Source organism: Dermochelys coriacea, chromosome 7, assembly GCF_009764565.3.
Source record: "Dermochelys coriacea isolate rDerCor1 chromosome 7, rDerCor1.pri.v4, whole genome shotgun sequence".
Classification (NCBI taxonomy): Eukaryota; Metazoa; Chordata; order Testudines; family Dermochelyidae; genus Dermochelys; species Dermochelys coriacea.
The window spans coordinates 51,986,649-52,002,766 of NC_050074.1; the positions used below are offsets into that span (position 1 = coordinate 51,986,649).

The 16,118-nt window shown below is 44.1% G+C and overlaps 1 protein-coding gene across 3 annotated transcripts in view; it reads left to right on the top strand.

The window, feature by feature from the left end:
• The window catches only part of RHOA (ras homolog family member A), a 63,324-nt gene that overhangs the window by 40,143 nt on the left and 7,063 nt on the right, over positions 1 to 16,118 (top strand). For all 3 annotated transcript variants that reach the window (XM_038409700.2, XM_043518403.1, XM_043518404.1), the window contains 2 exons: positions 1,719 to 1,876; positions 11,505 to 11,625. In XM_038409700.2, the coding sequence (XP_038265628.1) occupies positions 1,721 to 1,876; positions 11,505 to 11,625 (277 nt within the window). In that variant the 5' untranslated portion in view covers positions 1,719 to 1,720. The remainder of the gene's footprint in view (positions 1 to 1,718; positions 1,877 to 11,504; positions 11,626 to 16,118) is intronic.

Sequence of the window (16,118 nt, forward strand, 5' to 3'; positions counted from 1 at the left end):
AATTTGTACTAAAAATTTGCTTTATTATGATTTTCTGTCATGTTAGATCATGATTCCTACAGAGGACAGCTTTGCTTATTTACCAGATCAGTAGTTGGGGACACCAGTGTTAGGTGTTTTGGGTGTGTGTGTGTTCTCCCTGTGTGCTGTCCCTGCTGTGCACAAACAGCCAGCACAGCAGATCTTGAGTGAGCCACCCAATGACCACAAGATCCGTTAAGGTGCAAAGGCGCCCAGCCAGGTTTATTGTCAACGAAGCACAGTAATAGTACCTGGCAGACTACGAGGATACTAAGACATGTATGCCCATGACAATGGACGCAGCTCAGTGAATGGTGGGACTTTTTATTCCTCTTCAGCTGGACAAAGATACTCCCTCTGAGATACGTCTTTATACCCTGATATAAACAAGTTAGTAGTGCCTCTGACATAGTTACTGCCACCTGATGTGGCTAGTTATCACCCATTACCTTGTACATGTTGGTTTGATCAAAACACCTCTACTATGTATGGTCATCCTGACCTTATCTTTTAAAAGGGGTTAATGTGTTCCTGTTACCTTTTAGGGACTGTTTGTATACTATTCTTGGTATGGGGTGTTCTGGTACCACCCTTTGGAAGTGTGTGTGTGTGTTTTGTGCATAGCACTTCTTAGGAATGTGTGTGTTTGCAATATCAGCCCTGTACTTGCCAGATTCTGTAAGCAGGGCCTGCCTGATACCAGGCCTCTAATACAAGGGCTTATATCTCAGGCTCTCTTGCTACTACAGGGATGAGTGTCCTTGAAACTGCCTGTGCAAGGAGATGATTGCTTTCAAGAGCCCATGTAGCATATTAATGGAGCTTACTGCTTTAGGAATCTGTCCACTGTATTGTGATCATTCCATCAGTTCTCTTCCTGCATATCAGGAAAGTACTCAATCTACATGGGTAGCCCTGGATGTCGGGAAGGAGTGGAAAGCCTCTGGTACCTTTGTAGTTAAAAATACATATTCTGTTGGCTCAGCATGGCAGGGGTACAGCTCTGGCCATCAGTTTAACAGAATATTTGTTTAGACATTGATTGGCATTCCCAAAGAGGAACTTCCTTTGGGAAAGCAAAAGATTCAGAAAGGAGCCAGAGGATACTACTTGCGCTCTTTTGCTTCCCCTGTCTTGAGTCTACAAGACACACAAAGAACTACTAAGCACTGCTGCATGAAACTATTGATCTCCCCTCCTCCTTTACCCTGTGATTTACTATGGGAAACAGACAATCACATGTGTTCTTGGGTACCAGATATCCCAGGAGAATTGTCCTGTTCCTCTGGATGCAGTAGGTTTCCAAGCATTTTCCTTAGTTTTTCAGCCATTTTCTACATTAGAAATGTATCCACTTGTGTTCTAACAATAATTTTGATTTGTTTATCTGGTCTAGATACCTGATTCCCCACTTCACATCTGGTTCTGTTTCTCCCTCTTCCAAGTCCACGTAGTCCTTTGCCCCACCATGCAGCATATGTCCTTAGGGTTGTGAGGTTTTAAGAGGAAGGTGAATTGGTCAAAACTGATGCCATACACAACAGTCTTAACAAACAAGTGTACCACTTTTCAAACATCTTGCTTATTGGGGACATAGAGATAATCGGTCACTCAGTTTCTAGCATCTGTATTATATAATAGACGAACATTTCTGTTATATTTGTCAAGCCCCATTTGTTTTTTTGTTTTTTTTCTAGCTATGGCAGCCATTCGGAAAAAGCTGGTTATAGTGGGTGATGGTGCCTGTGGAAAGACCTGTCTGCTGATTGTATTTAGCAAAGACCAGTTCCCTGAAGTATATGTTCCCACAGTGTTTGAAAATTATGTAGCAGATATTGAAGTGGATGGAAAGCAGGTAGGTACACATTTCTGCAACAGTTAAACATCACCTGTGTATGTGAAACCTCTAGAGAGATGTATGTCCTTACAGGACCTAAAACATGTTTGCAACACGTTTGGGGAGAAGTCTTATGAGTGGTGATGTACCTATAGCTGGCTTTTCTTTAAATGTCAGCAAAATCCCACCACCCTTCTTTGAGTTGAAAAGGTTATAAAAAATGCAGTTGTCCAGGGTATGATCTTGTTGCAGTAACTTATTTTTCTGGCAGTGGTGGGTGGAATAATGTAAGCATGTCATCTTGCGAAGAGAAGAGACTGGGTGGCAGCATTTCTGGATAGGTTAGCTGGTTCACTATTTTAGCAGTTCTACTGGTCATAATTTTGCAAACATTATGGTTCCTCTTCATGGGCCTCTGTATATTTCCACTTGTGGGAGTTACCTTTTGGGGTAAGTATGCAAAACAATGTCTGGGGTTTAGCATGCGAGTGCCTTCTGGCAGCACTGACATCAGCCACCCTCGTCTCTATCAAACAGAATGCATCCTCTAGCTTCCTCTGCTCCTTCTCCATCACCATCAGTAGTGAGCGGGGCCCTCTCTGGTGTTCAGGTTGACTAAGACAATTTTGATAAATAGCTAATAAGGATAGTCTAATTAAGAAGCTCAGGAAAATAATTTTAAGTATGCCTCCCGAGCTTTTACCTCTGGGCCCTAAGGCTCTCCCAAGCAAGGGCAAATGTGCCTGGCTCTGATCCCAAAAAGGGATTTCAAAAGGTGTGCCTCTTTCCAGACCACAATCTGATATGCATGTACGTTGCCATCTGTGCCTGGGCAACCCATCTCAGTGTGTGATAAATGGCACTTTCACTTCTGGAACCAACAGGGGTAGATCTCGGGCTGCAGACCCACCTGGCTGCCTAAAGCCTTCAACCAAATGCAACATAGGGCCCTGTTCTGGCAGTTAGACCAGACAGAACCAGATTCAGTGCCGAGGCCTTTACCTGTGTCACCCAAGAACACTATTTTCTCCGCTCTAGAACCACCCACCATAAAGGTCTTGACACAGGATCACTCCAGCCTCAGTGGCTGCAGCCAACACCATCAAGCCTCAGCTGGCACCAACACAGGAGGCTTCCTCCTTGCATCAGGCATTCAGTAATCTAAGCTGGTTATGCTGCCAGTGGCACCAACTACACAGAACCCCTTCTCCAGCTCAGGCAGATTTCTGCTCCATGCTCATGTACAGACCATCTCTGCCTTAGAAAAGGAGTGCCACCAGTGTAAAAGGAAAGAGAAAGCACATTATCGAGGAGGGAGGACATAGAAAGAACAAATGGCACCTTCTGTTCTAACATAAGTCCCCAGTGAGAGAGCCTGTGCAAAAGAACAGCCCCCAACATCAGCCAGAACAGCAAAGCCATCTTCCAGCACCAGATACATTCGTGCCTGTGCCCTGAGGAATATTGCTACTGAGGATCCCTTGAATGCTGTCAATGCTTGCCAGTCGGAGATCTGGCCCACCAGTTAGAATCCTAGCCTCTCCAATGCATTATTCCCCGTCCAGCCCAAAAACTTCAGCTAGCCTCTGGCTGGGTTTATTTCACTCCAAGGTTGGCGTGGAGCACCTTTTGAATGGGAGAGTCCCTTTTGGCAGCCTCTGCACTGGGACTCGGGACCATTCACTTCCCCACAGGCATAGGGGTCCTGAAAAGACTTTATACAAGGCTTGCTTCAGTTAATAATGTGGTCCTCTATGCAGAATTCAATGAAGACCTTGTTGAATGAAGCAATATTTCCACTTTCCAGGCCACTATAGTATACAACCCCAGAAGAGTTTCCATTGACTCCAGCAACAATGGCCATCACCAGCACTAATGCTATCAGCACCAGGTCTTTGGCATCTATCCAACTACCACGCCCTATCCCCTCCAAAGGTCACCAAGCACTTGCTTGCCAACTCCCTGGTAGTGTCTGCTGCTCAGGAAAGATGTTGAGAGCTGCTTATTCAGCCCACATGAGTACAAAAGGATCCTTTTGGATGAAGGTCCTATTGATTGGGAATCTCTGGGCCTCAGAGTGGTGAATTACCAACCCATAATGGTGGGGTACAGCTATACCATATGGGATACAATGAACCCCATTTTGGAGACTCTCCCCAAAGAACAAAAAGAAGCAGCCAGAATCCTGGTCAAGTGAGGGCTGGATGTTGGCTCCGCATTCTTTGGAGGCAGCATATTATGCTACAGATACAAGTGCCAGGAAAATGGAGATTTCTGTGAGTGCGTGTGTCCTAGTTTAGATATTCAGGGCTAATGCTGTAGTCTAAGTAAAATCAAGGATCTGCCCTTCAAGAAAAACTGCCTATTTAGTGACAAATGGACTAGATCCTAGGAAAGATCAAGACAACCATAGCCATAGCTCATTCACTAGGTGTCTTCTAAAGAAGGTTCTCATGCCATGCTTTCTGTGACTAGAGACAGATCCCAACTTATCCTCATGATCTGTAGCACCAAAGATGATACCAGCCACCTGCCAAACCAAATACTGAGAAATTCCAGTAATACAGTACCAGGATTTCTCATCATACCCCTTTGCAGCATGTAGCATCTGCCTCAAAACAGTGGATTTGAGGGTACTTTCAAGAGACAAATACCACTCTAACAGCATTTCTTCAGATCTCTGTACCCCATCTCCTCTCTTTGGAACTTGTCTCTTCCTCCTATAGTAGTTGCTAATCCTTTACTTTTGCTGATTGGGTATTGGACACCAATCTCCAATCTGGGCAGTCTATCCAGTTCTGCGCTTCATCCCCACACTATTATCTTCTTCCTTCCTCTTTTGGGACCAGTCTCATGAGGGAATCTTCTTATATGAACTGGTATCCCTCCCTGCAAAGGGAGAATAAAATCCCACTTGAATATAGAAGGAATGGATACTATTCTTATTGCATGATTTCCAAGAAGGCAGGTAATCTTAAATCCATCCTAGTATGAAGGAACCTGAACAAGTATACTCACACACCTTCAAGTTCAGGATACCCATCTTGAGAGAGAGCATATCTCATCTCTATCCCATGGAGACTGGTACATAACCCTTGATTTAAAGGAGACATGTTACGTGATTCTAGATACTTTCAAGTTTCATCAGGAAGAGCCACATGAAATACCTGAGGTGTTCTACATGGGAATTAACTATCCAGTTAGAAATTTTCTCTTTTGGCCTGTCCATAAGCCCCTGGTTATTCATGTCTAGTAGTGCTGGCCGCCCATCTCAGATGAAGGGGCGTTTATGTATACCAGCACCTGAATGACTGACTAATAAATGCAAAACCACAGCAAGAACTAGTATTTTGAATATACATGCAACTTGTTCTCTTCTCTAGTATCCCAAATCATCCATGAGAAATTCAGTCCAACCCATCCATCTTATTGGGGCATTCCTGGATTCAATCCAGGCCAGAGCTTTCCTCTGAGGACAGGTTCCTCAAGATCCAGCAAGCCCTGATCACACTCAGTGCCCAGCCAAACCAGCTGACACAGTTCATTTGAGCCTTATAATCCCTATGGCCTCTTCAGCATATGTGACCCCCTCAAGCTCACTTTCATATGAGACCCCTGCAGTATTGGGTCACAGAACACCACATTCTAACCATGCAGTTTACAGAGGAAACTTCAGAGGGGTAGCCGTGTTAGTCTGTAAGGTGCCACAAGCACTCCTCTTTTTTACTGATACAGACTAACGCATTTATTTGGGCATAAGCTTTTGTGGCATATAACTCATTTCATCTGATTGCATCTGATGAAGTGGGTTATATCCCACAAAAGCTTATGCCCAAATAAATGTGTTAGTCTCTAAGGTGCCACAAGGTGCCTCGTTATTTTTAGAGGAAATTTGTGATCACTCCTGAAGTCCTGCAACAGCTTTCCTGGTTGGGGCCAGAAAAAAATCTTGTAGGGTGTACAGTCCATCACTTCTGCTCTCACATCCACATTCGCCACTGACCCCTCCACCTCATCCCCGATGGAAGTCTTGGTTGTGCCCAAAGTTCATGACTTGTGGTATGCCTGAGAATCCAAATGCCACACCAGTGTTTTCAGGCCAGTGTGATGGGTCCTTAGGGAAACTGATATTGGTTAATAATGGACAACACCACAGCCAGGTTCTCCATCATTAAGTAGAGCAAAGACACTAGATGTGGTGTACAAAGCACCAGATCCATCTAGTTGGCATATATCTGTTGGGGAAAGAAAATGTGCAAGCAGACTTGTTGAGCAGCAAGATGCTGAATCTATATGAATGGCCTCTAAAAATATCAGTGGTCAGAAAATTTTATCAAATGGGGCCACCCAAAAATTATACCATTTCACATCAAGGCAAAATACCAAGCGTCAATTCTGCTGCACCAGAGCAGGAAGAGGCAATACCTCTCTGATACATTTCTTCTGAAGTGGGACCTGTCTCTCCCCTGCACCTGTGAACCCGGGGTCATTAGAATCACAGTGACTGTCTGCTTTGATTTTTCCTAACCTGTGACCATCCCAATGCTGCTACACAAATTCCTGGACCTCTCTAGGTAACCACCCCTAACCTGCTTGTCTCTGTCTCTAGACCACTTGTCTCAGTGTAGAATACTGCAGCCAAATCCTGAGATGCAACATCTCACAGCATGGAGGACAGCCTGGTTAACTAGGGTGGACCACACCTGTTCTTAAATTGCAATCCATCATTCTCATGTCTAGAAAGAGCTCCACTCTCAAATACTACAAACAAAAATGAAAAGATTTTGCATCTGGACCAATGACAAGGTTATGCCTCCATCCCAAGTTGGGGTTTTTGCAGATCTGGGTTACTTATTGCATCTTTCAGAGTAGCAGCCGTGTTAGTCTGTATTCGCAAAAAGAAAAGGAGGACTTGTGGCACCTTAGAGACTAACAAATTTATTAGAGCATAAGCTTTCGTGCATCCAATGAAGTGAGCTGTAGCTCACGAAAGCTTATGCTCTAATAAATTTGTTAGTCTCTAAGGTGCCACAAGTCCTCCTTTTCTTATTGCATCTTGTAACCCAAGGTCTGGTCTGTTGGGTGCATTTCTTAAGGTTCACCTGGCAGCCATTTCTGCTATTAGCACCATGTCGGAGGCAGACCAATTTTTCCCTCCACCCCAGTCTCCAGATTTCTAAAGGCTTGACTGATGCTTTTCCCCCAACCAAGGAGTGTCCTTCCTTTTGGGATTTAAATAGTGTACTAATTCCTCCTCTTTTCTCCTCCCCTCTCCCTTCCCCCCCCCCCCCCCATTTTTGAACTTCCTAGATCAGCTTCTTTAAAACATCTTATTTCTAAATACAGCTTTCCTTATTGCCTTCACCTCTGCAAGGAGGGTAAGTGTACTCCAGGCCCAGGGCCTACACCACCTTACACCATGGCTCAAAGATGGTTATGAAGTCCCATCATGCCTAAGGCGATGGCCACTTACCGGTAGATCAGCGCTGTTGCGATCAATGCAGTGGCATCGATTTAGTAGGTCTGGCAAAGACCCGTTATTTCGAATGGCAGAGTGATATCCTGTCAACTCTGGTACTCCAGTTCCCTGTGAAGAGTAAAACAAGTAGACAGGGTTGCCAACTTTCTAATTGCACAAAACCAAATATCCTTGCCACCTCCTTCTCACTACATTCCCCCTCCCTCGGTGGCTTGCTGTCTTCCCCCCCCCCACTCACTTTCACTTGGGTTGGGGAGTGGGAGGGGGTGAGGGCTCTAGCTGGAGGATGCTGGCTCTGGTGTGGGACTGGGGATGAGGGGTTCAGGGTGTGGGAGGGGGCTCTGCTGGGGTAGAGGATTGAGGTGTGGGGGGGACTCCATCTGGGGGTGTAGGCTCTGGGGTGGGCCTGGGGACAAGGGTTTTGGGGTGCAGCAGGGGGCTCTGGGTTTGGGGGGCTCAGTCTTGGGGTTCAGGCTTACCTCAGGCAGCTTACCCAGTGGAGCTAAGGTAAGCTCTCTGCCTGTCCTGGCACCACACTGCGCCCCAGAAGTGGCCAGCAGGTCCCACTCCTAGGCGGTGGGGCTAGGAGGCTCCATGTGCCGCTTCCCCCCGCACAGGTGCCACCCCCCAGCTCCTGCCCACAGGCACCCCCCAACAGCCCCCGCAGCTCCCATTGTCCACGGTTCCTGGCCAATGGGAGTGTGGAGCTGGTGCTCGGGGCAGGCGCAGCACACGGAGCCCCATGGCCCCCCACCTAGAACCTGGACCTGCTGGCTGTTTCCAGGGCACAGCATGGTGCCAGGACAGGTAGGGACTAGCCTGTCTTAGACCTGCAACACTGGTGATCAGACTTTTAATGGCCCGGTCGGCGGTGCTGACCGGAGCTGCCAGGGTCCCTTTTCGACCAGATGTTTCGGTCGAAAACTGGATGCCTGGCAACCCTAAAATTAGGTGGGCGGCGTCTCCTATTGACACAGCACTGGGTAGACACCGCAGTAAGTTAACCTAAGCTGTGTCAACTTCAGTTACATTTATTCATGTAAGTGAGGTAGCATAACTTAAGTCAACTTACCGTGGTAGTGTAGATAAGGCCTACGCTGGTATCTGACTTGCACCTCAATCAATACATTTCCCTTGTTGTCTTCTTCCTAAAACACCATTCCCATCCCTGGGAAACGCACTTGCACACTGTTAAAAGAACTCCCTGGGTTTACCTAGACAGTACAAAATCTATTAAGACAAACTCTGTTAATAGTTCATGAGGGAAACTCCCCTTGGCATCTACCTCTAGACAGATTGTCCCAGGGAATTAAGAGATGCATAGAATTGTTAAATCATAACTAAAGTACCAGTATCTACAGTCTTAAGAAATTCTACTGGAGCCACTGCTACAGCTATTGCTTCTTTCAGGCACATACTTGTTGGAGAAAGAGAGAGGAGCAGCATGGAGTTCAGTGCATACCTTAACCAGGCATTTTTCTTTTGAAATTGAACTGCAATGCGAAATTGTGTAGGACAATGCTGCAGTCCACGTTTATTAGAGCACTCCTCGCCTGCCTTCTTCCTAAGGAAATGTGACACTCTGTACCTCAGGGGAACACCTAGCACCCTCATGTTCATCCTTGTAAAATGATTGTGTAGTATCCAATGCAAAGTTTGTCATGTCTGGTATCTTTGGAAGGCTCATGATGCATTGAGTATTGTTGTTACATGAAATTATAACCTATAACATTACTGTGTGTAGTTATGAGGCTGAAAATGTATCCTCATGGCTTAAAATAAGCCCAGGCAAAAACTCTCCAAGAGCAGAGAAGCAGTTCACACCTCATCAGGACAGGAATGGGACAAGCCCAGCCTCACAGGAACAAAGGATGCTGGCCTATAGAGTAACAAAAGGATCTGTTGAACTCTCCAGTGAGTTATCTCCCTCTTTTTTCGCCAGTTTGGGATTGCGATGAAGTAATGCTCACCTGACTCTGAAGGGGGGCGCAAAGCCAAGAGGGAAGAAAGAACATGATAAAAGGGAAAGATGTTTGCCATGATCTTCATGGAAAAAGTTTTTTCCACCAAATGCATCCAATGAAGTGAGCTGTAGCTCACGAAAGCTTATGGTCTAATAAATTTTAGTCTCTAAGGTGCCACAAGTACTCCTTTTCTTTTTAATTTTGTAAGGGCATTCTGAGTGTTAAGATCAGCTTAGAATGCATTTTGCTTTTATTTCATTTGACCAAATCTGACTTGTTATGCTTTGACTTATAATCACTTTAAAATTTATATTTGCAGTTAATAAATGTGGATTTTGGTTTTTTTTTTTCTACCTCAAGCAGTGCGTTTGGTTTGAAGCATGTCAGAAACTCCCCTTGAGATAACAAGCCTGGTACAGATGAATTTCTTCGTTAAATTGACAAACTCATATAAGCTTGCATCATCCAGCGGGCATAACTGGACACTGCAAGATGGAGGTTCCTAGGGTTGTGTCTGGGACCGGAGATATTGGCTAGTGTCATTCGGTTGCACAATCCAAGGAGCAGCTTACATGCCAGAGGCTGTGTGTGAACAACCCAGGAGTGGAGGTTCTCACAGCAGAACAAAGTAAGGCTGGCTCCCAGAGGCAGGGTTTGGAGTGACCAACTAGATTATTGGTCCAGATAATACCAGAGGGAACGTCACAGGGAACACTACTCACTAATGTCCCACAAGTGGGAATGCACAGATGCCCTCAAAGGAGAGAAGGAACTGAGGTGGCAAAAGGGGATACACTGTTATATAGACTAGAGCAGCCCCTTCAGCACCACACAAAGGCACTTGTATGCATGCGTGCACGCACATGCGCACACACACACCCCGCAGACACTGCATTAGAAGAGGGTTCCGGGTGTTCACCACCAGGAGCCTGCTCCCACAAATGTGAATGCACAAAGGTGGCACAGAACAAGTTACTGGTAAGTAACTTCTTATTTTGAGCACAGTTCTGCCCTCTGTTATGGCAGATGCACCCTATAATTGAGAGTAGCATTTGAGCTGTTGTTTTCATAAGTTAAACAATTGACAGTTGCTTGGCATTCAAGCATATTGATGTTTGGAGTCCAGTTGCTGCCTGTCTCACTTAACCAGAGCTGCTTGGAAAGTTTCTCAATGGTTTTTTTTTGTGTGTGTTGGGTTCATCCATTTAATATTTGCAGTTTTTAAAAATTTATTATTGTAGGTACTTAGTATTGCTGGTAGTTTTCTAGTTCTTTTTTCCCCAAAAAAAGTCTGTGCTGTAGTTCTCCTAGCTCTGCCCCAAATTGAGATCTTAAAAGATGACCTCATTTATTCATCCCTTAGCAATAATGGGTGTTGCACACAAGAAAGATCAAATTGCGGGTTTAAGTTTCCACTATCATGGTGGAAGTTCAGTAAAACTACACAGAAATGACAGGTTTCAGAGTAGCAGCTGTGTTAGTTTGTATTCGCAAAAAGAAAAGGAGTACTTGTGGCACCTTAGAGACTAACAAATTTATTAGGGCATAAGCTTTCGTGAGCTACAGCTCACTTCATCGGATGCATTTGGTGGAAAAAGATTTCCACTCTATACGGCTAAATTCAGTGTTTTTTCACCAAATGCATCTGATGAAGTGAGCTGTAGCTCACGAAAGCTTATGCTCTAATAAATTTGTTAGTCTCTAAGGTGCCACAAGTACTCCTTTTCTTTTTACACAGAAATGAGTGGCTCTGTGACATTTTTCTCTTAGTTGGGGTGTGGGGTGAATTTTTTAATCTGTCCAAGTTCCTGAAAAGCAAGTGCATGTATAGTTCTGTTTTACTGAAAATGTGATCTCTTAGATCGTTTACAGAGTAGTTTCCCAGCCTCAGAGAACTATATTTAGGCTATTATATCCCTTCAGTTGATCCATCTTGCTTTTCTTTCTGGTAGCTCCCACTCTTCAGAAGTGTAGGGATGACCACTGATATAATGGAAAATCTTGTCAATGTGTTAAATTGCTTTTTGGACACAGGGAATAGACGACAACTCATTTTCCATTTCTGAAAGTGGAGTACACTGTGTTCCTTCCTGTTGAGTCATGTTCACTGAAATCCACTCTCTCTAGTTTGCTTGGACTACTCACACTTGAATCAGATTTCCCCTTCATGATTTTGGCTAACTGCCTTAATTCTTTTCCGTAGGTTGAGTTGGCCCTGTGGGATACTGCAGGACAAGAAGATTATGATCGACTTAGGCCTCTGTCATATCCAGACACCGATGTTATACTTATGTGTTTTTCAATTGATAGTCCTGATAGTTTAGGTAAGTAAAACTTGAATCCAAACCATGTTTCCTGTATCTCTAGTAGACTGTATTGTGGAGTCTTTAATTCATTTATCCATGGTTTAATATTGAGTGGTAATTCTGGTTTCTACTAACCACATTTTTATGTACATTGCAATGGTAGCTTCAATATTTTGTGTAATGAATCTTTGTTCTTCAAGTAGTGTCCCTGTGGGTGCTCCACTTCCGGTGCATGTGCACCCCATTTGCCTTTGATCAGAGACTTTCAGTAGCAGTGCCCATTCAACCAATGCATGCGCCCTACATCTCCTTGTGCTTCCTGCTGAGGATATATAGGGTTGTGCAGGCAAACTGCCCTCAATGCCTTCTCAATCGCCTCCAACTGAGACGGAACATCTAGCATGCCTACTTTACTGTTTTGGTTAAATTTGCCATTTTTATTTCTAGTTTAGCCTTTTATTGAAGTTTAGTTTATTTAGTATCAGAGGGGTAGCCATGTTTTTTGTAAGGTAACTCCCTTCTCTTCATGTGTCAGTATATTTATGCCTGCATCTGTAATTCACTACATGTATCTGAAGAAGTGGGGTTTTTACCCACGAAAGTTTATGCCCAAATAAATCTATTAGTCTTTAAGGTGTCACCAGACTCCTCATATTTTAATTAGTGTAGTTTTCCATTTTTATTTCATTTATTTTTGAGGGTCTTTATTTCCCTCACAAACCCCGTAGGAGCCCTTTTCCTCCATTGTGGGGGTATGCCAGGATGACCAAATATTGCCTCACTTGCTAGGACGCTATCCCCGTTAAAAATGGACATTCCAAGTGCAGTCACTGCTCAGAAGAAATGCACATCCCTGAGAATTGCAATTTTTGTGCAGCCCTTAAGAGCAAGGGTAGGAAAAACAGGAGATAAAACTTGAACTCCTCATGATGGAGTGCTGTCTTCTTCCTGCCCTGGATCCAGGTCAGTGGAACCCCTGTACATCAGCCTGCAAGTGAGCATAGTGCTTTGTCTACTCAGCACCACTTTCACCCAGATCTTCAAAAGAAAAGATGTCAGATGGTACTGGGAACTCCTGTAAGACCAGGAGTTCCAGTTCTCCCCACAACGAGCTTGTCTCAAAAAGATCTCAGTCTCGGCAGATTTCACCCATTTCTGAACCCTCGGGTCCTGGGCTGGGTACTGCTGAGGCTTCAGGCTCTTCTAGTACCAATAGTGCTTCCAAGGCCCTGAGTTTATTTAGGACACACGGTTCCAAATGGGCTTTGGAACGTAAACTGACTCCACTACCATCCATAGCTCTCTTGTGAGCTGCTTCCTCTGCTTCCACTCTGGCTTTTCCTGCCTCCATCTCCAAGCACCTTAAGGCCATCTGTCTATCATGCTCTTTTTGTTTCTCTTCAGCTTTGAATCTAGCCAGCTCTAGTTTATTAGCTGCTTCTCTGGTAGTCATTTTCCTGTTTTCTTGTGTTTAACTCTAGCTATACCCGAGAGTTGGGGAAAAACAAACAAAGAAACAAACTTGTGAATTTCCCTGCAGGAGGTTAACTACCTTGCCTTTAGGTAGAGAAAATTCCAGCTCAAAAAAGAAAAATCCCTTAGGTTTTTGTTTTTGTTTTTTTTTTGTTTGTTTGTTTTTTTACAAACATCTCTGTCTCCGGACAAATAGACAGAAAACCCTCTAGCTGCTCTCGGCTTTAAAACAAAAAAACAACAAAAAAAAAAAAAAAAAAACAAAAAAAACACCACTTCAGGTTTTAAAAAAACCCTCTGTGCTTTTGGTTCAAAATGATCCCTGGTTCAAAATGGTCCCACCACTCTGCCACCATGTCAGGATTCCTTCCCCACTCTGAACTCTAGGGTACAGATGTGGGGATCTGCATGAAAGACCCCCTAAGCTTATTCGTACCAGCTTAGGTTAAAAACTTCCCCAAGGTACAACTTTGCCTTGTCTTTGAACAGTATGCTGCCACTTGTTTAAGTGTCTTAAACAAAGAACAGGGAAAGAGAGCACTTGGGGGGATATTTTGCGGGAAGACATCTCCAAGTCCTACACACCCCCTTTCCTGGGGAGGCTTGAGAATAATATCCTAACCAATTGGTTACAAAATCATCAAAGACCTAAACCCCTGGATCTTGGAACAATGGAAAAATCAGTCAGGTTCTTTTAAAAGAAGGATTTTATTTAAAAAAAAAAAAAAGGGTAAAAGAATAACCTCTGTAAAATCAGGATGGAAAATACTTTACAGGGTATTCAGATTCAAAACACAGAAGATCCCCCCTCTGGGCAAAACCTTAAAGTTACAGAAAACAGGAATAAACCTCCCTCTTACCACAGGGAAAATTCACATAAAACAAAAGATAAACTAATCCACCTTGCTGGTTTACCTATACTGGTTGCAATATTGGAGACTTGGATTAGGATGGGTTGGAGAAGATGGATTTCTGTCTGGCCTCTCTGTCCCAAGAGAGAACAAACATGCAAACAAACAAAAGCCTCTCCCCCTCCCCTCCCCCCCCCAAATTTGAAAGTATCTTGTTCCGTTATTGGTCCTTTGGGTCAGGGACCAGCCAGGTTAGCTGAGCTTCTTAACCCTTTACAGGTAACAGGATGTTGCATCTGGCCAGGAGGGATTTTATAGCACTGTATACAGAACGGTGGTTCCCCTACCCTACCAACTCAACTTGCCCCAATTCCCCTGACACTATTGCAAGGTGTATTCACATAAGGCAAATGATGTGACTGAACATGTGATTGCCAAAATCAAGCAAAGTCCTTTTTTGCCATTCAGCTTGACAAAACGATGGATGTGTCTGATGCTGTTCAGATACTGACCTATATAAAATTTGAGAATGATGGAAAAACTCCAAGAGGAATTTCTGTTCTACCAGCCATTACCACAGAATGCTACCGGAGAACAGCTCTTTGCACTTTTGGATGCTTTTGTCTCTGATTCTGGCTTGGAATAACCATGCTATGTAGGAATTTGCAGGGACTGTGCTTGTGCAGAGACTGGAAAAAAAACAGTGAGATAGTCACTCGAGTGCAGGCTGTTGCACCACAAGCAGTTTGGACTCACTGGCAAGTCCTAGTTGCAAAAAAAAATGCCACCCATTCTTGAACAAGTTCTTGATTTAAATTGTCCGCGCAGTCAACTTCATCAAAAGTAGCTCAACACGTGTATGTCTGTTTGGAGTTTTGTTTGAGCTGAGAGCTGAGCACCATCAGTTACTTTACCACGCAGCACTCGGGTGGCTGTCTTGGGAAAAGTTTCTCAATCGTTTGTTTGAGCTCAGAGAGGAAGTGAGAATTTTTCATTCAGACAAAGATTCCCTACTGGCGGAAAACTTTACAGATACTAAGTGGCTTGCTTTGCTAACTTATCTAGCAGACCTTTTTGAATGCCAGTACCTCACTTCAAGTACGAGATGCTTCTGCCTTTTCTCACTGACAAAATCGAAAGTTGATTCAAGAAACTTTCCTTTTGGTATGCTTGTGTGGACTGTGGCAGTTTTGAAGGGTGCTTTTTAGCAGATAACTTTTTCGATGAAAATGCCTAGCCAAAATGTGACTTGCAAACCATTATCAGCCACCTGGAAAGCCTTAAACTGCAGCTTCAGGAGTACTTCCCTGTAAAGGATCAGAAAATAGGCATGGATTAGAAATCCTTTTAATGCAGAAGCAACTGCAGGTGCTGTTGTCTCTTTTTAGTGAAAGAAACATCAACGTCTCATCACAGGGAAGATCCATTAATGCTGAGATTTTCTGAACAACCCTTTGCTAACTTCTGGATTGCTGTGTGTGAAGAATATCCAGAGTTGTCATCTGCAGCTTTGAAAGCACTCGTGTCATTTTCGTCTACCTACCTGTGTGAAGCTGGGTTTTCATTACTGACTTTACTGAAAAACAAATACAGGGCTTCCATCTTTACCTCATCCACACAGAGCCCTGCTTCAAGCCTCTGTATTCATCAATACAAGCTCACCTCTCTCATTAGGTGCATATTTATTTTTTACTGCTGGGTATAAAGATTGTCTTGAGTGGATTGTGAATAGAAATATTTAGTGGCTATTTTTTGTAGATGCGGCCTTGTAATGTATTTTGATTTCAAATATACTAACTATGCTAGTGTTTATACAAGGCACTGGGGTCCTGTAGTAATCTTTGTTGTCAGAAGGGGGTTATGGTGCAATGAAATTTGAGAACTGCTGAGGTAGACTGAGTCTGGGCTGAGAGGGGTCCATCACTGTCAGCTGCAAAGAGCTGCTCGTGGATGGACCATGAGATCTGAGCTGGAGTTTCCTCAGTGACCTGACTCTCATCCTAGCACTTCCTGGGCAGACTGCAAGCTGGGATTTAGTCCAATGGATAAGGCACTGGACTGGGACTTGAGACCTGGTTCTCTTGCATACTCTCTGCCACTGATCTTTTGTGTGACCTTGGGAAAATTTCTTTAGCTCTATATGCCTCTGTTTCCCTTCTGTTATTTCTATTAGGATTGTCAGATAGT